This window comes from Oncorhynchus tshawytscha, linkage group LG07, assembly GCF_018296145.1.
Source record: "Oncorhynchus tshawytscha isolate Ot180627B linkage group LG07, Otsh_v2.0, whole genome shotgun sequence".
Taxonomy (NCBI): Eukaryota; Metazoa; Chordata; class Actinopteri; order Salmoniformes; family Salmonidae; genus Oncorhynchus; species Oncorhynchus tshawytscha.
In genome coordinates, this window is record NC_056435.1 from 49,844,990 (window position 1) to 49,871,638 (window position 26,649).

The 26,649-nt window shown below is 43.0% G+C and overlaps 1 protein-coding gene across 2 annotated transcripts; it reads right to left on the minus strand.

The window, feature by feature from the left end:
* Nucleotides 1-715: 715 nt before the first annotated feature.
* Nucleotides 716-26,649, minus strand: LOC112254736 (lysine-specific demethylase 5B-B). Of its 2 annotated transcripts, XM_024427534.2 has the most exons (27): nucleotides 26,485-26,649; nucleotides 25,903-26,070; nucleotides 19,512-19,589; nucleotides 17,685-17,807; nucleotides 17,322-17,492; nucleotides 15,128-15,253; nucleotides 14,702-14,801; nucleotides 14,411-14,511; nucleotides 14,021-14,179; nucleotides 13,639-13,758; nucleotides 13,244-13,402; nucleotides 12,756-12,937; nucleotides 10,245-10,407; nucleotides 10,042-10,161; nucleotides 9,529-9,723; nucleotides 9,038-9,219; nucleotides 8,517-8,641; nucleotides 8,039-8,189; nucleotides 7,154-7,274; nucleotides 6,561-6,916; nucleotides 4,916-5,054; nucleotides 4,459-4,638; nucleotides 3,866-4,024; nucleotides 2,937-3,459; nucleotides 2,574-2,770; nucleotides 1,934-2,191; nucleotides 716-1,595 (listed from the first exon to the last, which is right to left on the minus strand). In XM_024427534.2, exons 2-27 carry the CDS (start codon nucleotides 26,053-26,055, stop codon nucleotides 1,461-1,463), a joined length of 4,476 nt encoding a protein of 1,491 aa, XP_024283302.1. In that variant the 5' UTR covers nucleotides 26,056-26,070; nucleotides 26,485-26,649; the 3' UTR covers nucleotides 716-1,460. The 2 variants fall into 2 exon arrangements, with proteins under 2 accessions (XP_024283302.1, XP_024283301.1); XM_024427533.2 differs by lacking the exon at nucleotides 26,485-26,649 and having other exon boundaries at nucleotides 25,903-26,218.

Genomic DNA, 26,649 nt, shown 5'->3' on the forward strand with positions numbered 1-26,649 from the left:
TTTCTGGAAGCTGAAAATGTCCCAGTTCTTCCATGGCCTGCATATTCACCAGACATGTCACCCAATGAGCATGTTTGGGATGCTCTTCATCGACAGCATGTTCCAGTTCCTGCCAATATCCATCAACTTCGCACAGCCATTGAAGAGGACTGGGACAACATTCTATAACCTGATCAACTCTATGCGAAGAAGATGTCGAGCTGCATGAAGAAAATGGTCACACCAGATACTGACTGGTTTTCTGATCCACACCCCTCTACCTTTTTTAAAACTATGACCAACAGATGTATATCTGTATTCCCAGTCATGTGAAATCCATGGATTAGGGCCTAATGAATTTATTTCAATTTGACTGATTTCCTTATGAATTGTTGCATTTATTTAGATACAAATATGGAAAGAAATAGGCAAGCATCAGCGCGAGCTGAATAACACAATTTGTAATATTTTATTGGAAGATTAGAATGTTAACAGTAGGGCTTTTTGACATGTACAGTAGGAGTTAAATTGTTTTTGGATTATATAATCCTACATATTTTATTGAAAGTAGCAAATATCATGTTTAGCCCACTCAGTACACCAGTGGATTATTATTATCAGACATTATAATCCCGTTATTCTTCAGATAATTAAATATTCTTGTCCATGGGACTCACAGATATTAAATGCCTACTTGAGGATAGCGTCTACACTGAGAAAATTACAGACAACATACTTGTGGGAACAAATTATTTTATTTCTTATGCAAACTGCAACGCATTAATCATATTTACCCAAAGGAGGAAAAAAGTCGAATGATACCCGTGGCAGTTAAATCACACAGTTCCTTATGTTAGCCATGTTGCAAGTTAAATATCACTTTCAACCTACAAAGGCGTTCTATAGTATAGAACCATTTCTAAGCACAAACATAGCTCAGACAAACTGAACTCAAATTAACAATTCAGTTATTGCTCAGATAAATAATATTAGCTCTACAAGAGAAGAAAAAGGGTTCACATTGTTGTTCAGATGCATGTACAAAAACTGGGTTCCAAAAATGTTGTCCAATTGACTTCTTCTGGTTGAAAAATCCCTGCGTTGTCTTAATACACATGCAAGTAAAGTCAGTCAAGTGAAAATGTCCTGTTTCCTCCACTTTATTCTGCTTCGTAAACAGTTGGAACCTCGCGCAGTACAATCTGCATCATGTCGCTGATGATTGGAAAGATGAAGTTGATTGGCTGTATAAAGCCAGCCACTATAACAAAACAGCATGGAAGAGTCTCAATAGCTCTGAAAAGCAGTTTGGGCTGGGGAGGAGGAGGAAGGGGCACTGTTGTCACCAAGTAGAGCTAGATCAGGAAGGTCAGAGGTGGTGGGGCCAGAGCATAGCTGAGAATGGGGAAGGGAAATAACTGGGTGGTTATACACCCAGAGCTGTGACTAAACTAAAACTGATGATCCTTCAAAACTAGTCTTCACTCCCTGGTGTGTTCTGGCTGTGTGCAGCTGATACAGATGTAGTCCTCTTTCTCTGCCTGCTCTGCAGACACTCCCACACAGATCTGGTGGAACCACTGCTGGCAGCTGCCATCACACTGGACCCAATTCACCTGAGAAAAACAGAGGGGAAATATAATGCACAACGCAGCATCATAAGATGCAAAATACATCATACCGGCTGTATATCTGTATTTTGAAAGTTATACATCTTGAAAACGTCATTGCTTACATGTAAAACAGTTTGGGACTATATCAACAATGGACTGATGAAACAAATACCAAAATATAGTTTTGGGTGGAATCTTCCTTTAATACAAATCATAATACATACCATTTTCAATATACTACAATAAGTTAAATAGTCTAATTGTTAAAACAATGTGATGTTTGGGAAAACACACTGAAATGACCCACAACATAATGAGGTGGAGGGGGGTTTAATGCTAACCTGTTTCCCCTCTGGCTCTCTGCACCACGGTGCAGCGCACAGGGTGAAGTCTTCATCAGAGTCCGAAAGGGAGAGGTCAGAGTGAGTGGCGGTGGGTGAACAGGTCCCCTTAGTCTCCTGACTCCTCTCCTTGTTCATCTTGGGCTTCTTCTTGCGGGGCTTCTTGGCTTTGTCCTTGCGCTCGGAGCCCTCCTTCTCCATGCACCGCTTGGTCCGCTTGCCGTTCACAGCCTCCTTCTTGAGACAGGCTACTCCGTTCTGGTGAAAACAGTAAACACGCATTTAAGTCACACACATGAATATAATGGTTTTGTTTGAATGTAAATGTTTTTGTATGTATGAAGGTAATTTAGTTTAAAATGTCATGTTTCTTAACATTGTCTTTTAAAATCATTAGATGTATGTTTTACCATCGTGGACCACTGAAAATAAGTGTTTTAATTCATGCTTTTAAGTGGCATCTTCTGGGATCGAGCGCAGATCTTATATTATTTTTCACCCAAATAAATTCATTCAAAATCATTTAAAAAAAGTTCAACATGAACAAATGTTCAGAAACATCTCAAATACATCAAAACAACCCTTTAATCAAGTGGTTGACCTGCTATCTGAGCCTCACAGTAGTAGACTAGTATGTTACCTGGTTGTGAGGGGGGCTCCCTCCCTGAGGGTTGTGCTGGTGTTGGTCCTGCTCTGTGCTGTGCTTGGGAGAGGGGCTGTCTGTGAGGTTGTGGGAGTCCAGTCTGCTGAGGGACATGTACAACTGCTGGGTCTCAGGCAGAGTCACCTGCAGCAGGAAGCCCTCCACCATCAGCTCCTCCAGCTCAGGGCTCAGTCCTGAAACACACACCAATAACACAGTTCAACACAGCCCTTAAAGGAATAGTTAATTTTTTTCTTCTGTGAACATACATTTTATGTGTTAGACATTGATAGAAATTTCATAAAAATGTGAATTGTGATGAGAGGTTGAGATATTAGATGTTGCTAGCCTGACACGGACCCTGCAGAGGAATGCACTGGTGATCCGTGTAAAATGATGCGCTGTATAGTTCCTGAGATGGAGCCGAGGTGGGATTGGATGAGTCCCAGCGCTGATGTGATGTCATCAGAGACACCCCCAGCACCCCCTCTGCGGAGGCCTGCTGCATGCGGTGCTGCCAGCGGACTGTCCTCTCGATGAGGAAGCGTAGGGCATCTCCCTCAGGCAGCCGCACCCTGATGCGCTGCAGGGAGGCGAGCAGGGGAAGCACCCGGTCCAGAGGTGGCTTTTCAGAGCGCCGGCAATGGGGACACAGCCAGGCCTGGTTGGGTCGGGGGTCCTGGTTGGAGCCTGAGACACAGCTGCGGTGAAAGGTGTCACTGCAGAGCTCGCACTGCAGCATGGCGCCCAACGGGGCATTGTGGCACACGCACACCCTCAACGCCCCGCAGTCGCCCGCTTGGAGGAGCTTGGACTCATTGGAGGCCCTGAGAGCCAGGAGATTCTCCATCTCCTTCTGACGTACCTCGGCTAGAGTGGCCATCTACAGAAAGGGGAACCAGCACAGGTTCGCATGACAAAACACAATACTTACTACCGCAACATACATCTAACCAAACAGTAACCTACACAGTCATAGTGCTTCTACACCTGCATTGCTTGCTGTTTGGGGTTTTAGGCTGGGTTTCTGTACAGCACTTTGAGATATCAGCTGATGTACGAAGGGCTATATAAATAAATTTGATTTGATTTGATTTGATTTATATGGAATTATAATACTGTATCAAACCATACATTTAATGATATGCACCTTCATATCATGGGTGCTCATTTCAATGTGAAGGCTTCACTGATTGCGATAGTTGGGTGTCTTTAGAATATGTTGGAAGTTAAATAAGTTCAATGGTCTGCTTTTGGTAAATAAAAACATGAGTAAGAGCAGCACGTACAGCAGAGGCGGAGTCCTTGCTCTCTGAGAGGGCCTTCTCCACGTCACTCAGGCAGTCCAGCCAAGTTCCATTTCTCTTGTTGCACTGGGCCACATCCTTTGCCCTTTTAGACTTTGACTTCTGAGACCCCGTCCCAGCCTCACACTGGGGGCACAGCACCTAAACAGACAGAGACAATAAGCCAAATCCCAAAAAACTCAGGATAAAATGAACAACATTATCGGCACTGAAATAAAAAAAATCCATGAAATAATACATTCAGCAAGAGGTATGGCAGGTTTAATTTTAAATTAATCTACCAAATACTAGGCTTGCCTCTCAAACAACTATTTGGCAACGTAGTGCAAAACATCTCACCCGTAGAGACATTTTAACCAAAGATTCAGTCAGGAGATTTGAGTTGAATCCTGCACAGATTACAGTATCATCACAGCACCCATAAGAGTCTGGTCAAAAGTGGTGCACTATAAAGGGAATAGGGTGCCATTTGGGGTACTAGGGTGCCATTTGGGGTACAGACTGACTATTTAGTGAAACAACCCCTAAGGCGTCTGATTATGCGTTTCGGCATTAGATTGTTGTAGGTAGTTTACCTCCAACAGGGAGTAAGGGGAATTCTTCATTAGAAAGGTTTTGGCGGCGCTCTCCTTCCAGGCCTGCACGTCAGAGACCAGGGCCTCCAGTCGAGCCAGAGGGTCCAGCCAGACAGGGATGGTCTTGGCCCGGGACACCAGGTCAGTCAGGGTATCCAGCACAGGGATACGGCCTCCCAGCTACACACAAACACACACACATATAAGCAGTCTGGCTTTTTTCCCCCTTTCCCAACTTTTATATTCAGTCTGGCATACCAGAAGCAGTTATTTAAAAAAGATACCAATATAGGACAGGTCTATATTCAGAGATGTCCCAATTACTTGGGTTAATAAATTAGAATGTTAGGCTATATTCCCTTCCTGGTGCACTACATTTGACCAGGGCTCTGTTCAAAAGTAGTGCACTACATAGGGAGTAGGGTGCCACTTGGGACACACCATAAGAGCCTCCTACCTGCAGGGTGTCTGCTTCCTGAAGCCAGTCTTTAGCCTGGTCCACCGTGTCCTTCAGCAGCAGACAGTTGGGCAGATAAGCAGGGATACTAGCCACCTCCTGCAGAGCTGCCTCAAGAGTTTCCACACAGTGACAGGGCCTGGACAAAATACAAGCTAGGCTTAAAAACACAAGTGGACTCAGTACTGCTTTTATCTTTAGTGTCAAGTTCTGTCAACACCTTTCACAACATCCCACAGTTCATATGGCTCTAGTGGTCACTTGTTACTTCAAATCAAATGTTATTGGTCACATACACATGGTTAGCAGATGTTATTGCGAGTGTAGTGAAGTGCTTGTGCTTCTAGTTCTGACAGTGCAGCAGTATCTAACAGGTAACATTAACAATTCCACAACAAAACCTAATACACACAATCTAGTAAAGGAATGAGAATATATAAATATAAAATATATGGATGCACAGTGACAGAGCAGCTAAGATCCAATATATAGTAAGAATGGATAATGAAGGATATAGTATATACATATGAAATCCGTAATGCGAGATATGTAAACATTCTTATTAAAGTGACGAGTGTTCCATTTAAAAAATATATATTACCTTTTACCTTTATTTAACTAGGCAAGTCAGTTAAAAACAAATTCTTTTTTTCAATGACGGCATAGGAACAGTGGGTTAACTGCCTGTTCAGGGGCAGAACGCCAGATTTGTACCTTGTCAGCTTGGGGATTTGAACTTGCAACCTTTCGGTTACTAGTCTAACGCGCTAACCACTAGGCTACCCTGCCGCCCCAACTTGCACTTATTAAAGTGTCCTATGATATCAAGTCTGTAGGTAGGCCTCCTCTGTGCTAGTGGTGGCTGTTTAACAATCTGGATGCCTTGAGCGAGAAGACGTTTTTCAATCTCACTTTAGCACTATGAGGAGTTACATTTCAGCCTGTCTGAAGAGAACGAACCGAAACAATAGAATAAACCACCTCTGACGCAATGTTGCTTATGGACAGTGGAATTAGTGTTCTGTACAGAACTTCTCTATTTCAAAAAAGTTCAGAGTTCTCAAATAAGACCTTATAGTCTAAGATGTCTCTATACAGGCGACCGCCACAGTTTACCCTAATAGCAATGGGAGCCAGCTCTGCAACTAGAGCCTGTGTATAAACTGTTGTGTGAGCCAGCTGAGCAGAGCATTGTCCCAACCCACTGATATAGTTAATCCATCAGTGAGCAGCTTTCAACTCCAAATGCAAACCTTGCACTTTTCACTCTCTGCTGGCTGAACTTATAAGCAGCTTTTCGCAAGGTAGGTGTCAGTGCTACATAATTACTATGAACTATGTCAGTGTGCTTTATTTTGTTTTACATCTCATTCTATTTTAAACATCTTGTTTTGTGCATCTCGTAACCACTTCCTAATGAAAATATTATGTCTATGGCTGTACTATTAAAGTTTTTGTTTTACTCAAGTTAGGAAAGGAGTTGACCTGAGACATGGCTGTAGACCATTACTACAGCTAGGATGAAAGGTGACAACTACTGAACCAAGAGTTTTTCCTGTACATCGTTTCATGTAGGACAGAACCGGTCAACTTGCATATTCAACTACAGTACTGTCTAAGGCGCTCTCCTCCTCCCTTCTCTCACCTGGTCTCCATCAGGCTGAGAGCCCGCTCCTCCCAGTGCTCAGACATTGTAAGCAGCTCCTGCAGGCGCGCCATGGCTCTCTCCACCAAGGCATGCGAGGCCAGACCCACCCCCTGGTCTATCAGCCTCCGCATGGTGTCCAGACAGAGGCTGTGGGGCTGGCTGCTGGCCCCCTGAACCACCTCCAGCCAGCGCGCCTGCTCCAGCCTCTCCCTGAGCAGGCTTAACTGGGGCAGCTCCACATCCAGGCTCAGGCTCACGTCCAGCAGGCTCTGCAGCTCCGCTGGGCTGGGGGCCTCGTCACAGAGGAGCCTCTCGCTGCGCTGCTGGAAGTCATCCACGCGGGTAAGCAGGTCCTGGGGGAAATACAAACAAGTAAAAGGGTCAATCAATGAACGCTGTTGTTTTGTTCAGTGTTATCCTGGTCCTGAAAGATCACTGTGGCTGTACGTAGGCTTTTGCCACAGACTCCCAGCCTAGTGCATCTTCAACTAATCAAGAATGTGCTGAGCGGAGTAAGGTGTGATAGCGAAGAGAGGAACACAGGAATTGTCACTGATGGTAGTGGATATATTCTGGCCCTATAGTTGTACCTTGAGTAAGGGGGCCTGGCGGATGCTGCAGGGCAGCTTGTGCAGCTGCCTGACAAACGACCTGAGCTCCTCCACCGTCAACAGGTTCTGGCTCTGGGACTTCCCTCCACCTGAACGATACCTGACAACAACACACTAAAGATCAGAGACACAGCTAGCCTACAGAGCACAAAAGCTGAAATTATTTTCACTAGGGCACATTATTGCTTTGAGCATTAGTTAGGACTATTTGGCTAACCATGTGGCTAGCAATACGAAAATTAGAAGTGGTAAAGGATTTCAACTTTAGAAAGTATCCAGCAGTTATATCTCACTGGTCATCCCCAAAGCCAACACCTCCTTTGGCCGCCTTTCCTTCCAGTTCTCTCCTGCCAATGACTGGAAATAATTGCAAAAATCACTGATGTTGGGAGACTTCGATCTCCCTCACTGACTAAGCATCAGCTGTCAGAACAGCTTACCGATCACTGCAGCTGTACACAGCCCATCTGTAAATAGCCCATACAACTACCTACCTCATCCCCATATTGTTTTTATTTACTTTGTTTTTGCTCTTTACACACCAGTATTTCTACTTGCACATCATCATATGCACAAATTGTAATTACTTCGCTACTATGGCCTATTTATTGCCTCCTTACTCCACTTACTCCTATTAGCCTCCTTACTCCATTTGCACACACTGTATATAGATTGTTCTATTGTGTTATTGAGGGTACTTTTGTTTATTCCATGTGTAACTGTTTGTGTCGCACTGCTTTGCTTTATCTTGGCCAGGTCGCAGGTGTAAATTAAAACTTGTTCTCAACTTGCCTGCCTGTTTAAATAAAAGTGAATAAAAACATAAATAATAATACAATAATAGAAATTGTGTGTGTAGCACACCTGGTCTGCCTTTTCCCATTGAGCAGTTGCTGGGCCACCACGGCACACTTCTCAGCATCCAGGGTAACAGCACAGAGCTGCCGTAGGAGGTCACTCTGAGGGAACTGCTTCACCTCCGCATCCTCCACCAGTGACCTCAGCACCTCCAAGCCTGAACACAAACAAACAGTGCTTCAGAACACTGCTTTAGACACAGTCAATGCATCCAAAGAATCATGGTCCAATGATCAAGTGAACTGTATTATTAGCAAAGGGTAGAAAATACTCTATTCTATTCTGGTATTATGTGTTTAATTAGACAAAGGCAACATATCTGGGTGAAGAGAAGTAAAAAAACATTCCTTAACACATTTGAGAACATCCTGTCCACTTGGGGTTATGCAAATAAGCAACAATAAGTTTGTGTTATGTTATGACCAATTTCAATTCCATTGACGCCTGAACCCAAAGAGTTATCCTACTTAGGATTAGTACTTACTGCTTTTCTTGTCTTGTTTCACCTCCAGTATGTTAGTGACATGCGAGACCCAGCCTGTGTAGGACTCGGCACGCAGAGTGACTGCTTCCATCATGGGGTAGAGCTCAGCCATGGTAAACCTGAAGCTGTAGACACACAACCAGGTAAACACAGGTCTATAATGTTTCTGAAGACTGGAATCTTGGCTGAGTAACAGCTGTCACAACTGTTTATTTTCTGGTCAGGTGACAGGTGTTTGTTTTTCATCAGAAGGTTCTAGAAGGAATTTAGACATTTCAATGCTGCGCACTCCGAATTTGACCCTTACTTTAAGTTGATAGATGTTCTTAAAGTGGCATTTCAATTAAACTGCAAAACAAGTGTTATAATTCGTGCATTGGATCTGTAAAACTAATGGCAATATTAACATGAGCTTCTGTTGATTGCCCGTTTCTGTACAATGTGGGATGTACGTAATGAGGGATGAAAGTAAACATTTTAATGTGGGCATTTAGCACGAACTTAGCTGTTGATAGACCTACTTGAGTGTGAGGTTGTTGGGGGGGCAGGAGCAGAGGTCTTGGGCGTGGTGCAGACACACCAGATGGCCAGGGTTACAGGGACAGGTGAGGGCAGACAGGTAGCAGGTGGTCCTGCACCTGGAACACTGGCGCTCCTCGTCTGGCAGCAGGTCGTACTCCACCTGCTGGGACTGCTGCACACCCTGGGGACACAGACAGAGGAGTAGTGTCATAAACACACCCACAGATTAGTAGTGTCACAGAGATCACACAGACACCCACACCCAGTAGTGTCATACTAGGAGAAACATGCATGACACAGGGACAGACACTATTGGAGCAAAGTTAACTGTGGCCATTTGCTAATGATGTTGTCCAATTACAACTAAGATGCTTTGAATGGCATGTCTTTGAACAGGGGCACAGTATTGGTCAATTTGAAACCAGAAGGAAAAAAACATATTGATATTCAAAAATCAAATGAAAGTGTGCCAACATGAGAAGCCCCTCACCATCTTGCTGACTTTGTCCCTCAGCTTGTCCTCCTCCTGGAGCATGATGGCCATGTCCTTCTGCACGGCCGAGGCCAGGGCTACGTCCATGGTGTCTGCCTTGGACGCCATCTTGCAGACCATCTCGTCGTGGGAGAAGACACAGTACCTGTCCAGCTGTCGGTAGTGGTCCACACACATGCGGCCCATGGGCATCTGAAATGACAGAGCACAAGGCTTTGGGTTGAAACTGTACTATTCATTTAACACTATCGAGCTGAGCTGTATACAGTGCTGGTTACATCAGTAATACACTAACTTGATCCAAAGAGCTACAAGGTATGCAGCCTCTTGTTCAAGCCCAGCATTAACACACCTGACTGAGCAAATGTATTGTTCATCCAGACCATGATAAACCTGTACATCATGTAGCTTTGCAGGACCAGGTGTAATGACCACTGCTCAATAGAAACACCTTCCAGTTATTCAATTATTAGCTTATGTATGCTATTGAGGGACTTCAAGTCATCATACCCAGTCCATGGTGCAGAAGTTGACAGCCTCAGCAAAGTTGAAGCCCTGGTTAAATCCACTGTGGTAGGCTCTAGGGAAAGTGATGACAAACTCGCCAGCACACTGATTGGTGCGATAGATCTAGAGAAGAGCGGGTATGAAGTTAAGGTAAAACTATAACTATACTCACAGCGTGTGTGTGTGGGGGCGGGTTTGGTACTTACGGGAACACCGTGGTTCATGAGTGTGTTGGGGTTCATGATGGTGACCAGCTGGTGCAGGAGGTCAGGCTGAGACTCGAACAGCTCGGGGGCCAGTTTCTTCATCACCCCCTCCAGCTTCTCCGCAGCATACCCCGGAGCGCCGTACCACGTCTTGGGCTCTCCCCTGAGGACATATGCCAGTTTGTCATAAACACTGACTGTTGTCACTCATTGACCCAGAAAATATAAAAAAACGAATTGGCCTATATCGAATCTCCCATTCCTCTCAAAAACGTTAGAAAAAGCTGTTGCACATCAACTCACTGCCTTCCTGAAGACAAACAATGTATACGAAACGCTTCAGTCTGGTTTTAGACTCCATCATAGCACTGAGACTGCACTTGTGAAGGTGGTAAATTACCTTTTAATGGCGAGGCTCTGCATCAGTCCTCCTAGACCTTAGTGCTGCTTTTCATACCATCGATCACCATATTCTTTTGGAGAGATTGGAAACCCAAATTGGTCTACACGGACAAGTTCTGGCCTGGTTTAGATCTTATCTGACGGAAAGATATCCGTTTGTCTCTGTAGATGGTTGTCCTCTGACAAATCAACTAAATTTCGGCGTTCCTCAAGGTTCTGTTTTAGGACCACTATTGTTTTCAATATACATTCTACCTCTTGGTGATGTCATTCGGAAACACAATGTTCACTTTCACTGCTATGCAGATGCACCAAAATTGTCTTCGCTGGAAGCCTGTGTTTCAGACATAAGGAAGTGGATGGCTACAAATGTTCTACTTTTAAACTCGGACCAAACAGAGATGCTTGTTCTAGGTCCCAAGAAACAAAGAGATCTGTTGAACCTGAAAATTCATCTTGATAGTTGTACAGTCATCTCAAATAAAACTGAAGGACCTCTGCGTTTCTCTGGACCCTGATCTCCCATTTGACGAACATATCAAGACTGTTTCAAGGACAGTTTTTCCTCATCTACATAACATTGCAAAAATCAGAAACGTTGTCCAAATTGATGCATAAAAATTCCATGCTTTTGTCACTTCTAGGTTAGACTACTGCAATGGTTTACTTTCCGGATAAAGCACTAAATAAACTTCAGTTACTGCTAAACACAGCTGCTAGAATCCTGACTAGTACCAAAAAATGTGATCATGGGCTTGCTCCTACCCATCTTTCCGATTTGGTCCTGCCGTACATACCCACACGTACGCTACGGTCACAAGACACAGGCCTCCTAACTGTCCCTAGAATTTCTAAGCAAACAGCTGGAGGCAGGGCTTTCACTGGCTTACTAGTGCTCTTCCATGCTGTCCCTAGGAGGGGTGCGTCACTTGAGTCACTGACGTGATCTTCTTGTCTGTGTTGGCGCCCCGCCCCCTTGGGTTGTGCCGTGGCAGAGATCTTTGTGGGCTATACTTGGCCTTGTCTCAGGATGGATAGTTGGTTGTTGATATCCCTCTAGTGTTGTGGGGGCTGTGCTTTGGCGAAGTGGGTGGGGTTATATCCTGCCTGTTTGACCCTGTCCGGGGGTATTGTCGGACGGGGGCCACAGTGTCTCCCGACCCCTCCTATCTCAGCCTCCAGTATTTATGCTGCAGTAGTTTGTCAGGGGGCTAGGGTCAGTCTGTTATATCTGGAGTATTTCTCCTGTCTTATCCGGTGTCCTGTGTGAATTTATGTATGCTCTCTCTAATTCTCTCTGAGGACCTGAGCCCTAGGACCATGCCTCAGGACTTCCTGGCCTGATGACTCCTTGCTGTCCCCAGTTCACCTGGCCGTGCTGCTGCTCCAGTTTCAACTGTTCTGCCTGCGGCTATGGAACCCTGACCTATTCACCGGACGTGCTACCTGTCCCAGACCTGCTGTTTTCAACTCTCTAGAGACTGCAGGAGCGGTAGAGATACTCAATGATCGGCTATGAAAAGCCAAATAAGATTTACTCCTGAGGTGCTGACCTGTTGCACCCTCGACAACCACTGTGATAATTATTATTTGACCCTGCGGGTCATTTATGAACATTTGAACATCTTGGCCATGTTCTGTTATAATCTCCACCCGGCACAGCCAGAAGAGGAATGGCCACCCCTCAGCCTGGTTCCCCTCTAGGTTTCTTCCTAGGTTCTGGCCTTTCTAGGGAGTTCTTCCTAGCCACCGTGCTTCTACACCTGCATTGCTTGTTGTTTGGGGTTTTAGGCTGGGTTTCTGTAGAGCACTATGAGATATCAGCTAATGTAAGAAGCACTTCATAAATAAATTTGATTTGATCACTTTGAAGATTGAAGAGTATTCTTGTGTTTAATACCATGTCAACCAATAAAATAATAAACTAACTCCAATACTAAGCAAGCAATTGGGTTTGACAAGATTCCTCAAAATGAAAGAAGCAGAAGCCATTTGCTTTGACCTATACAGTGCATTATACCACGGGCCAGGAGATTTTTCTGGTCCAGTTACAAGGTCAGATAAAACTCCAGTCCCATACTAGTGGCCTATGGGGCAGCCTTTATGTACCAGTGCAGGTAGTTGATGGAGTAGCTCCAGTGGTCCTCAATGTGCCAGCAGAAGGAGGAGAAGCACATGCCCACATACAGCCAGGGTAACTTCATCCCACAGATGTCAGCCGTAACATGAGTCAGCACCGAGGAGTCTATCACGGGCATGTTGTTCAGGTTCCAGCCACTGCTCAGGTAATCCTATGGGTCAGAGACAAGTTAAGTACAAGTTAAGGCTCGACAAAAACTGCGGGTGATATTGGCTAGGGCTTAATCTCCTGTAGAACTCCAATATCACCTTAAATATAAGCAACAAGTGCTTCCGCTGTCTCTAAGAGCATAGATGTATGGGGGTTTTGAGCTATAGAACTATTTGCGAGAGTTTTCCACAACAGTTCTCTTGGTCTGAAATTGTGTACTGTTGCCATGATGTTGTGGTACAGTCAACTTCAGAATCATCCCAATATCTAGCATATGTTAACTTGTAAGAGTAGAGCCTTTGTGTACCTCATCCTCAGGGGAGACATGGAATCGTCCACCCCTGATGGGGAAGCCGCTCCCAAACTCCTTGGAGGCAATGTCTGCTCCGTACTCCACAGTGACGTCCTCCTCAATGGTGCTGACCAGTCGCCAAAACTCCTTCTCCACGAGCTCTGTGGGAACCATCTGACAAACAGAGAGACAGAAAAACCATTACCTCAACTCATTTCAACTACAGGCTGAGTTTGGATGAGTTAAGTATAATACAGCTTATATCAGGTGGGGGTTAAGTAGGCACAATGACACTGGGAAAATACTTTGAAACCGAGGTTCCATCTTAAAACTTGTCTAATAGGAACATTTTCCTGTTTTGTCCCTGCTGAACATAACACTGATGACAGTACATCTGCTGTCAAACTTACATGAACTGGCATGTTGAAATAGTCTGACTTGAAGGAGTCAGCCATGTCCCCAAAAGTGCGTAGAGAATAGTCCCTGCCAGCCTGCTCGAAGCCAAAGGCTACCTGGGGTTTGCCACACTCCTGTAGGGATGAGAAGCACTAATGTAGCTAATATCAACATGAAGTTATACTTGCCGAACACTAACAGGAGTAGGATTCTACTGAGAAGCTCCGGTATATAAGAACCACAAAAATAGAGGTTTAGCATGCTTTTGTTTAGCTTTAATAAGAGTCGACTGCTGCTTCTGTATTCAGCTTCCCCAGTGGATGGTGTGTGGAGTTTCCAGTGTGACAGTGTAGTACGGTAATTGGGGCTGGGGGAGAGCGGGAACATGTCTGTCACCTGAGCCAGGCACTTGGGGCATCTCCAGTCTCCTTTGGGGACATCATGCAGGGGCGGGATCAGACAGAAGGTGTGGTAGCTGTCATCACAGCCATCACACAGCAGCAGGCGGTCCTCTTCACTACCGCTGCCACACACCAGACACATGTACTGATCCACCTGAGACAGACAGACAGACAGACAATGAGGCTTCTTATCCACTAATCAGTAAAAATGGCACCCAGGTGGGTGGATGGGATGAGTTTACATTTTAATGGTTAGTTAAGAACTCAATCATTTGTACTTTTGTGAGAGACCTGAATAAATGCTATCCATTAGGATTATTATCATAGTCATAATGAAGAGACAATTAGCCTTGATTAGCTCAGCATATAAACGTATTTTACTCACCGCGGGGTCGTTTTTTTTACTAAACACGCTTTCTTTGTCACTTGTTATTGGATCCTCGTGCTCAGTGAGTTCCAGTTTCACCTCAACAGGTTTCACTAGCACTGAAAGACATCACATGGTTAATGGAGGCCAGTCCATACAGTATGTATTCATATCAACACAACCCTGTTCTTATATAGATTTAAAAGCTAATAATTATCTAAACTTAAATTAAACCAGAGAAACATTTTCCATTTGTTCATGAAAAATATTACATTATTTCACAAGACTTTGCCAAAGGACTGTGTTTACCAAGCTGTGGCTCTGGCTTGGCCACATAGGAACCCATCCTCCTCCTCAGGTTGGGCCGGTTCTCACAGTCCTCCGCTGTCTCAGTCTTCATGCAGCCTCCCTGTCAGAGAGAGGGGAGAAAAGAGAGGAGTTCATGCCACATGGACTACGACAGGAGATGAAGGAAAAGCAACATATTTTTCTCAAGGTCACCACTGCACACACACAGGCTCTTTTGGTCAATATACAGAAACACACTCAACGCTGCGAACCGCCGCTTGTCTGCATTGGTAAATTGTGCTACTGGACTTGTCACACAATGACTCGGATAAAGATGTCTTATTAGGTTCCCGGGAACTATTGTGGGTTAGAATTGTGACTTATGGAGAACCAGAGCCACTGACGGAGGTAGAACATTTACTTATGTGGACCCTGGAAGATGTTCACCTCAGCTCTCATGCGCTTGGCTCTGCGAGCGATGCTGCAAGTCTCCAGGGGCTGGACAGACTGGCGCTGGGGCAGGTCATGAGGGATGTAGTCCGTATCCTTGGTGTCATTGGTCAGGGTAGGCTTCTGTAGGGGAGACATGGGGGAGTGAGTGGGCATGTAGAACTTTAACACATTTTCACAGATATCAAACATGTTGTTTGAAAATAATGAGGCAAATGACAATCATTCTGTTGAATGACAAAAGAAAGTGCTTTGCTTGCTCCTTGTCACTCCTACTATTATGCTGTGACAAATTCCATTTGCCAAGAACAAACTAGGCATCTATAAACAGAGGCAGGGCCATGTGGTTGTTTAGGTGCTTAGTTGTCTAACAGTTCCTTTGGGGGTTTGATTTCCAATCTTTCATTGTTGCCTTTGAACAAAATAATTGTAATAGTTGTTGAATACCATGGCTTGATAATAAATTCAACCTTCAAATTCAAACTTCAACTGTTGATACATGTTTTTGTCTTGCAAGATCAACACATGGGTCTCTGGTCTTTCTGTTGACACCACTCACATGACAAAGAGGAAGACAGGCAGCAACACTGAGGTGAGGTGGGGGTTGGGAACACTGACGCTCTGCTGTCTCTGGTGTATCAGGAGGACAGTGCAAGGGCAGCAGCCAGGCCAGAGACAGCTAGGCGTCTACACAGGGAGGGCGGAGAGGGAGGAGGGTGAAAGGGGAGGGGATCAGGGGAGGTCAACGCCAGCAGGCTGAGAGAGGATGAGCTGCCGCTAACCACAAAGCCCAACCAGGGCCCCAAGGTACAATCAGAGAAGCTGCAAGAGACAACTGAGGCCTTCAATAAAATAAACACGGAAAGAGGAAAACGGTACTAAGTTCTACAAAAATAACCCAATGGAGAGGAGAGCTTGCTAAAAAAATGGTTGGCTTGTTGCCAGTTTGTTGTCAGGATTCAAGTCATGCTTTTTAAAAGTCCCAGGCTTCATCTGGCATATAACTCAAATTTGTGTGCAAAACCCAGGCTCCTTCAACTCCTCGTTATACCAAGGAACAAAGCAGATCTACTGCAGTTAAGACCTACTGAATACATAATCGCTGGCCAAATATCAAACTTACAGAGTAGTGTGGAAAAGAGGCCATGTGAGTGCCAGTTCACTTCTGACGTGCCTTCTCTGCAGTAGTAGGACAGTTAATAATGAGATTGTCTGGTATTAGCTTAATTTAGGGTGATGCTCTACATACAGACAGAGCAGGGAGTGACGAGTCACTTAATGCAGGAAATAATAACTGCCAAATATTTGTTCAGTTGACCCATTTATAAAGTTGACCCTGCTTCCATCTTGGAGCAGATATTTAATGGAAAATAAATTCTCTCAACAGCTAAAACATACATATATATATATATATATATATATATATATATATATATACAAACACACCTGCCATTTCGCTATGGACAATGTCTACACCTTTGACGCAGCACAACCTCCTACACCATGCCCAAACCAGACGTCCGCATGTGCCATTGTCCCCCCACAACAAACAAGATCACGACAAGCAGGTTGAAATATCAAAACAAACTCTGAACCAATTATATTCATTTGGGGACAGGTCAAAAAGCATTAAACATTTATGGCAATTTAGCTAGCTACCTTGCAGTTGCTGGCTAATTTGTCATGGGATATACACATTGAGTTATTTGACCTGAAATGTACAAGGTCCTCTACTCTGACAATTAATCCACACATAAAACAGTCAACCGCATCGTTTCTAGACATCTCTCCTCCTTCCAGGCTTCTTATTCTTCTTTGGACTTTATATGGTGATTGGCAACTAACTTTCATAATAAGGTGCATTACCACAACTGACCTCAGTTCATCTTTCAATCACCCACATGGATATATGTTCCTAAAAACCAATGAGAAGATGGGAGAGGCAGGACCTGCAGCATGTTCTGCATCACAAATTGAATCATCTATTTTTGCGCCTGGCAACACAGACGCTCGTTGCCACGTGCGAGCAAAGTGGGTGCAACAATTGAATAACGTGTACATTTATTTTGAAGCACACGCGACACGACCGGTGTGTTCAGCATGTTAGTCCTCAACTCGAAATAAGAGCACATTAGTAAACAGCCCAGAGCAGAGTGCCATCTGCTGAGAGAGAGCGAACCATCTAACTCACCAGAAGGTTGGCTCCAGTCTGGAACAGGTTGTAGGGGTAGAGGATCCTCTCATAGTGAGAGCGCAGATGAGAGCCTATGGCCTTGCCTGGAGCAAAGCCCATCTTTAGGGCTATCTTAGACCAGCGTCTCTCTCTGCAAACCGCGTCAAATCCCCCATCATCGTTCACCAACTGGGAAAGAAAGGATGTCAATCAATGACCTTTACTGTGAGAGTGTATACAAATGTGTAAACATAGCACAATAAGAAGCATATAGAGCTCCCATGAGTATAAGTGTACAACACAAACGCCCCCTGGTTCATTTCCAAGAAAAGCTGGCCAGTTTCCTGCATCCAGGGTGTGCCAGAAGTTGTAGCTACATACCTTGTTGAGTTGGTACAGGTCCAGATTCTTTCTTTCCACATGAGGGATTTTCAGGGTGCACCCTTGTAGCTCCCAGAACTTTGCGATTTGATCCAGGAAGTTGAGCTTGACTCTGGTTTGAGCCTACTCATCATCAACACAAGACATGGTACATTTTACACATCACCAACATAAAAGAAAAAAAACATAAAGCCATTGTTTCTACAATAATTCATCCCATGCTGTGCTACTTAAGTGCAGATGACAGGACATTAAGGTTAGGCGATATAGCGGGGTATTTTTTTTAAATACCCATGGTATGATTTTAAATACCGTTGATACGAATGCTCGTTTACTAGATTTCGATATTTGTACTTTTAAATAAATACCCGTAGTCAAGTTGTGCACTAGGTTAAAGGATAAAGCAGATTGTGCTGTTCATTCCACATGCTACTTTTCATTATTACATTTACTGGTAGTTCCCCCAAAACAGCTGATTGAGCCCGCTTTCATTTTTTTACTTAACCTTTATTTATACAGTTTCTCTCAGAGAGAGAACATCTCTTGTCCAAGAGAGACCTGGTCCAATAGCAACATTTCAGACAAAACAACTTCAGACTAACACGGGATTAAGCAAAACTATAAAACACACAGTACAACAATTACATATTACATTAAAAAACACAAAAGTCTTGACAAAAAAAACAGCTGACCTAAAGACAATTACACTCCATGATAAATATGTCGATCAAGTGTTTCAACTCCACCAACGAAACTAGATCATCAAATTTAAAAATTCCAGGACCACAGAGCTGAGTAACTAAAACTAATTCTACCATGACCTGTTGTAATTTTTGGTACTGTTAGAAGCAAATGAGAATGGGACCGTAATTGATATTTATTTACCGACCTGATTAAAAAAAGAGAAAATGGCATTTTACCCAATATGGCCTTGTAAAAATCAGTGTATAAGGGGTGAGGTGAGTCACTCCTGCAGTGAAACTGAAGTGAGGTGATGAAGATACACTTGCATGAAATTCACTAATGTTCACAAGCTTCTTGAATCTTGGTAAAAGCAGAGACAATCCCCTCCTGGATTAAGATCCCTGCTGACTAATATTTGTTTTGTGTATGCTTAAACTGAGTAGCCTTTTGAGATACTTCACTTTATGAGCCAGGTTGTCTGTCCTTGCAATTTATGTTTGCCTGTGAGTATTAGAATTCAGTATGGGAATTCCTTAGTAGGTTAGCATTTCTTGGGGTGGGGTTTACCAACAAACAAAACAATAGCGGCCCTTATGTGCAGCACCGGTAATAGCATGCAGCACCGGTTTAGCACAGGCACAGTATGAAGTTATGGCAATATGGATACCACCCAAACTTGTATCAAAAGGAGGGGTTAAAGAAGGTCTAGGTACCAGTGACCTTTGACTTGAGGTCATCAACTTTCTCTATAAGGCACACTTCAGGGGCCAGGGAGCACTCTGGCTTCAAAAGACACCCTGCTGCTGGGTGTTATAAGCCTGTTGAAGCCACTGTTCTACAGACAAATGTATCAATGTAGCCTTCTGAGTCACCTTAGCTAATTCTTTAGGCTTAATCCGATTAATGTGTTTATTTGTCCATTTTCTTTACCACTTAAGAGTAGGATAATAATGTGGATTGAGACGATGTACAAGAAAGGCCAAAACCCCCAAAATAACTTTCATTTTGAAAAAAGTAATCCACATATTCAAAATAAAAACTTGCTTACGTACATATTCAGTCTCTCATAATAACGGTAACTAGATATACTATTATTAAAAAGCAGCACTGTATGGATAAACCAGTTTAGTAAAATGAACATACCTCCAATTCATTAAGTCTCTGGATCCGGGGAGTGAAGTGCAGTCTGTCCACATCACACGCAAACGGTGGCTGCCATTCCTGCAGGAGTAAACACCATCTTGTCAAACTGACTGAGGAGTCACTCACATTTTTCATAGCTCATCCTCCATTTTGAAGAATCATTATCAGTTGAGTCACAGTCTATGCTGTATTTGAATACATGTTTATTTAAGTCATCTATACTGCACCGTTTAGAAACATTGTGACATGGCAGGCCATGTTCCATACATAAATGTAGACTGTTCATCTTTAGTCTAAATCCATATTTGAGATCTCCTCTGTTACGCTCTTCCTAATAAACACTTGGCTAAATGCCAATCAAACCTGAGTAAAATAGAGCAAAAGTCTTAGAACGCCTACTGATTCAAGGATGTTCTTTTTTTACTATTTTCTACATTGAAACAAAATTGTGAAGACAATCAAAACTATGAAAAAAACACAGAATCATGTAGTACACAAAAATAATTGTTAAACAAATCATTTTATATATTTGAGAATCTTCAAATAGCCACCCTTTGCCTTGATGACAGCTTTCACACTCCTGGCATTCTCTCAACCATCTTCATGAGGTAGTCACCTGGAATGCATTTCAATTCATAACAGGTGTGCCTTCTTAAAAGTTAGTTTGTGGAATTTCTTTCCTTCTTAATGCTTTTGAGCCAATCAATTGGGAAATTAAGAACTTCTAAAGTTTCATCAAGTACAGTCGTGGCCAAAAGTTAAGAAACACACAAAAATTAATTTTCAAAGTCTGCTGCCTCAGTTTGTATGATGGCAATTTGCAAATACTCCAGAATGTTATGAAGAGTGATCAGATGAATTGCAATTAAAGTCCCTCTTTGCCATGCAAATGAACTGAATCCCCCCCAAAAAATGCCACTGCATTTCAGCCCTGCCACAAAAGGACCAGCTGACATGTCAGTGATTCCCTCGTTAACACATGTGTGAATGTTGACGAGGCCAAGGCTAGAGATCACTCTGTTATGCGGATTGAGTTCGAATAACAGACTGGAAGCTTCAAAAGGAGGGTGGTGCTTGGAATCATTGTTCTTCCTCTGTCAACCATGGTTACCTGCAAGGAAACACGTGCCGTCATCATTGCTTTGCACGAAAAAGGGCTTTAGAAAAGCATATTGCTGCCCGTCATCATTGCTTTGCACGAAAAAGGGCTTTAGAAAAGCATATTGCTGCCAGTAAGATTGCACCTAAATCAACAATTATCGGATCATCAAGAACTTCAAGGAGAGCGGTTCAATTGTTGTGAAGGCGGCTTCAGGGCGCCCAAGAAAGTCCAGCAAGCGCCAGGACTGTCTCCTAAAGTTGATTCAGCTGCGGGATTGGGGCACCACCAGTACAGAGTTTGCTCAGGAATGGCAGCAAGCAGGTGTGAGTGCATCTGCACGCACAGTGAGGCAAAGACGGAGCATGACCTGGTGTGAAGGCAGCAAAGAAGCCACTTCTCTCAAGGAAAAACATCAGGGACAGACTGATATTCTGCAAAAGGTACAGGGATTGGACTGCTGAGGACTGGGGTAAAGTCATTTTCTCTGATGAATCCCCTTTCCGATTGTTTGGGGCATCCCTAAAAGAGCTTTTCCCGGAGAAGACAAGGTGAGCGCTACCATCAGTCCTGTGTCATGCCAACAGTAAAGCATCCTGAGACCATTCATGTGTGGGGATGCTTCTCAGCCAAGGGAGTGGGCTCACTCACAATTTTGCCTAAAAACACAGCCATGAATAAAGAATGGTACCAAGAGCAACTTCTCCCAACCATTCAGGAACCTTTTGGTGACTAGTAATGCCTTTTCCAGCATGATGGAGCACCTTGCTCCAAAAATGATAAGTTGCTCAGGGAACAAAACATAGATATTTTGGGTCCATGGCCAGGAAACTCCCCAGGCCTTAATCCCATTGAGAACTTGTGGTCAATCCTCAAGAGGTGGGTAGGCAAACAAAACCCACAAATTCTGACAAACTCCAAGCATTGATTATGCAAGAATGGGCTGCCATCAATCAGGATGTGGCCCAGAAGTTGACAGACAGCATGCCAGGGCAGATTGCAGGGGTCTTGAAACATAAGGGTCAACACTGCAAATATTTACTATTTGCATCAACTTCATGTAATTGTCAATAAAAGACTGACACTTATGAAATGCTTGTAATTATACTTCAGTATTTCATAGTAACATCTGACAAATTTCTAAAGACACAATATGTCATTCTCAATACTTTTGGCCATGGCTGTACAATCACAAAAACCATTAAGTGCTATGATGAAACAGGCTCTCACGAGGAACTTCACAGGAAAATAAAACCCAGAATTACCTCTGCTGCAGAGGATAAATACATTAGTTACCAGCTTCAGAAATTTCAGCCTAAATAAATGCTTCACAGTGCTCAAGTAACAGACACATCAACTGTTCAGAGGAGACTGCATGAATCAGGCCTTCCAAGGTCGAATTGCTGCAAAGAAACCACTACTAAAGAACACCAATAGGAAGAAGAAACTTGCTTGGGCCAAGAAACGAGCAATGGACAATAGAACGGTGGAAATTTGTCCTTTCGTCTGTAGTCCAAATTGGAGATTTTTGGTTCCAAACGCTGTGCCTTTGTGAGACGCAGTGTGGATAAACGGATGATCGGCACGTGCATTTCCCACCGTAAAACATGGTGGTGTTATGGTGTGGGGGTGCTTTGCTGGTGACACTGTTGGATTTATTTTGAATTCAAGGAACACTTAACCAGCATGGCTACCACAGCATTCTGCAGCGATACACCATCCCATCTCATTTGCGCATAGTGGGACTATCAGTTTTCCAACAGGACAATGACCCAAAACACACCTCCAGGCTGTGTAAGGGTTATTTTACCAAGAAGAGTGATGGAGTGTTGCATCAGATGACCTTGCCGCCACAAATTTCCGACCTGAGTTGGGCCGCAGAGTGAAGGAAAAGCAGCCAACAAGTGCTCTGCATGTGGGAACTCCTTCAAGACTGTTGGAAAAGCATTCCAGGTGAAGCTAGTTGAGAGAATGCCAAGAGTGTGCAAAGCTATTAAGGCAAAGGTTGGCTATTTGAAGAAACTCATATTTTGATTTGTTTAACACGTATTTGGTTACTACATGATTTCGTGTTTTATTTCATAGTTTATGTCTTCACTCTTATTCTACAATGTAGAAAGAGACTGTTTGACTGGAATCATCAGGAGAAACTGTGGTGCAGATAGAACATTAAGGTCACTACAGCCTCCTTATCTTTGGAGACTACACTGTCTCTGTGACCTTGCATGGCATCGGAGTGCCAGCATTCCTGTTTGAATGTGCATAATAACTCAGGAACACAGAAAAGTAACATTTTAAATAGGCTACACAAGCACTAGCCTCCATCTCACAGCAATTTGGCAAATTCATCCCAAGTGACAAATAGGGCAAAACCCTTTTTGATCAAAAGTGGAAGACTCCATCCTAAAACCCAAATACTTAAAGAAGAAGACCTAACTGACACCTCAGACTGAGAAGTGATCCAGCTGGGAATGTGGAGGAGTCAGTCAAAGTGTAGTTATCAAAAAATGCTGGGGGGAAAAAAAAAATGGATCCCTGTGGCCAGGGAATTGATAAGACCACCATAAATTTGGCCTCCATAGATTACCCTTTGACTCTGCACTCTTCGTCTGCAGTGCACGGCCCAGATGGGAGCATGGCTTATGAAACAACAGCTCTGGCTGTATTTCCACCAGCCCCTTTGTGGAGTATTTGAGCAACGACAACAGACAGGCCCATTGCATAACCACTCCCATTCTGCACAAACAACTTCCATCCTCTGAACGGCTAGCCAAATTCAGCCATCATTAGACTACCTACAGTAGGCACAGCTCCAGAGTGATCTGGAGTGCATATTTTTATGTTAATCCAGTGTTGTATGAACACATTTCAGATTACACAATGGCTGTGCAAGATAGCCAATTGTAAATGTCTCAATTCAGCTTGTTGTTTTGAAGCCTTTGGACTGATTTCATGGCAATGCTAATATGGCAAAAATGTGCTAACTAGCTAACCAACAACTGTATGATGTATTTGACAACAAGTGGTCATTGTGCAAATGCATTTCTGTTTTCAACATACATTGTTGACAACATGTAAACTATATTTTGTATCCAATCTAAGCCAACCTCTTCTGTTATGCCCCATGGTTGCGCATACGTCATTTGTCGCTTAACAACCAACCCCTGTATATGTAACTTTTTTGGGCGACCGACCAAATTCAAATATAATAATGAGTTATATATCTGTCTCTCATTGAAAGCAAGTCTATAAAGCAGTAGACCTGTTCTATGTGCAGTATTTCTATGCTTCCGGGTCTTGAGTTTGAGTCTTTTACTTTCGGTTTTGTACAAGCTTCAAAACATCTGAAAATACAATATTTATGGTTATGGAAAATATATTTCACAGTGGTTTAGATGGTACAATGATTCCTTACACTATGATTGTTGTGTTTCAAACAAATTAGGCAAACTATTCGAATTTCAGCACCCAGGAAATGGCAGACTGGTTTCTACCTAGTGTATCTTCAAAAAAGGTCCAATGCAAACTTTCTCAATATCAAATAATTTCTGGGTAACAATTAGGTAGCTTACCATGATTGTTTTTAATTAAAATGGTCAAAAAGAAACAAAAATAATGATAATGTGAAAATAATGATAATGCCCTTTAAGTGTAAGAGCTGTTTGAGAAGACCGCCTGACATTTCAGCCTGTTTTGGTGGGATGGAGTTTTGACCTGACTGGTGACATCACCAGGTGGTACATTAGTTGATAGACCAATAAAGAGTTGCAAATCTCTGCCAATAACAGCTAAGACAGTCCAAGCAATATTCTTGATTGATATACAGTTCTTTACTAAGAAGCAATGTTCATTTTTGACCATTTTAATTGAACAGGCAGTAATTTGCTTATTTGTTACCCAGAAATGATTTGATATTGAAACAAAAATGGCTGTATTGGATTTAACTAATTTACCACCAGGCAGGTCAAAACTTCATCCCACCAAATTGGCTGAAATTTTAGGCTGTATTTTCAAACAGCTCTTTCACAAATGGGCATTATCATTTTCACGACATTATTCCAACCTCAGTGTGGAATTGTATGTAAAAAAAAACATGAAAATGCACTGACTGCACTGAGTCTTTAATACCTAGGCTACTTTGAGGCATTTGTTTTGATAACCAATGTTCAGAGGCCAGCCCTTCAAGTAAACCATTTGGTTACCATTGGAAAAGCGGTACATATTTTCACAGATGAATTATAAATTATCCTTAAGAAAATTGTAATATTCTTTAATATAAATGTTACTACACTCCAATGAAAATCCACTTGGTACACAATCCAGTCGACACCCAACCACAAAGACAACATGGAGGACATTAACAAGCTAGAAGAGTCTTCTCAGCAGGCCTACAACATACAGGCCTCTAAAATCAGCCCCACTCTCAGTTATGATCAAATAATCTAGGTTGTGTAGGCAAGAGGCATCAACATTTCAGTCAGCACAATAAGCTGTCCCTAATACCCTTGAGATTTAAGGGCGCTCGGTGCTCACCATTACCTAATGTGGTCAAATAAGCAATGGGCTGAAAGCTTGAAATGTCACAAGTAGTTCAGACCAATACAGAACCATGGACCTTCCTCCCCCATGTTCAAGAAAGAAGTAAACCCATGTATGAAAATTGCAGCACTGTAGTCAACAATGCAGTTCCCTCACCAACTAATCGGTTTTCCTTTCCAACGAATCACACTCCATAAAGAGATCGTCATTGTGCACGTAGCTGTCACACGGAAATCCAGCATCAAAACATTGTGTTGTCAATACAAGTGAATATAAAATGCAATATGGTCTGATATATTACACATATTTTACAATTTCACATTCTACAATTGAATTGATAACAAGCTGGAAGGCATTAAAGTGACTTCGTGATTTGTCTTATTTCCGTATCATTTTACAATGAACAAGTCCCGGGAAGAGAAAAGGTAACCAACCTTGTCACCCATCAATTTAACCAAAAGCCTCTAAAGATGCATTGTACTTGGGTTGAACGTTCTATGGAACATAAGCGATACTTTATAACTTTGTCGCGAGTCTGTCTGCACAGAGATCACTGGGCGTGTACTTGCACACCTACACAGAGGCACACACAACCTACGCTCGCATAGAAGCTGGCAATTCAATTCAAGCCGCAATCCGCCATGTTGAAAATATGTCTAAAAAGATAACTAAACGACCACAAATGTCATCAACAACAGTTAGAAAATGTTTTCACTCGGAGTTTGAAATTTTACCCTAATTAAAGACACTCACCTTCGGCGGTCGGACCTTGCAGATGCCAGTTTTCTCTGCAATAGGTCGTATTTTGTTGATATACGCAAATGGGTCGGCAAATTCCTCCCAAGTGGGCTCAAAAACAGGACACTCCGGTGGAGCAATGAACTCGTTTGGCCGAGATTGGGTCATCGTCGCATCTTCGTTCTAAACAGTGGAGAGTTACGATTCAAAGTATTTTAATTAAAGTTCAATGAAAGCTGTCCCCTTTGAAGAACTGCTCCCTTTAACTCCGTCAATTAAGAACATCACCACACACTCATTGAAGTCGCACTCGCATTATCTGGTCGGGCAACAGCACCTAGGCTGCTTCCGCTTCAGAAAGTAGATACCCTCACACACACACGACAATGTCATACTAGCTACAAAACATAACATATTTGTTTGAATAAATAACTACACATGGAAGGTAAATTCATGGCATGCCATTTTTTCGGGGATTGGGGCTTGTCTAAAAACATACCTCAATGCACTAGCAACGAAACTAAATTGATTACTGTAAATAACAAACGGTCAGTAAACAAAACCCCATGAAATCAAAATATGGTGTACACAACCTACCGTTTGTAATTCACAATTGGTCGAAGATAAATATTGAAGTTAAAATAATTGTCCTCTAGGCTTGTACAGTTTAAAATAAAACGAATAAATGTACCAAACAATATATTGATTCTTATTCATCCTACAGTACACACAAGTATAGGCTACATTTGAGTTATGCGTTCT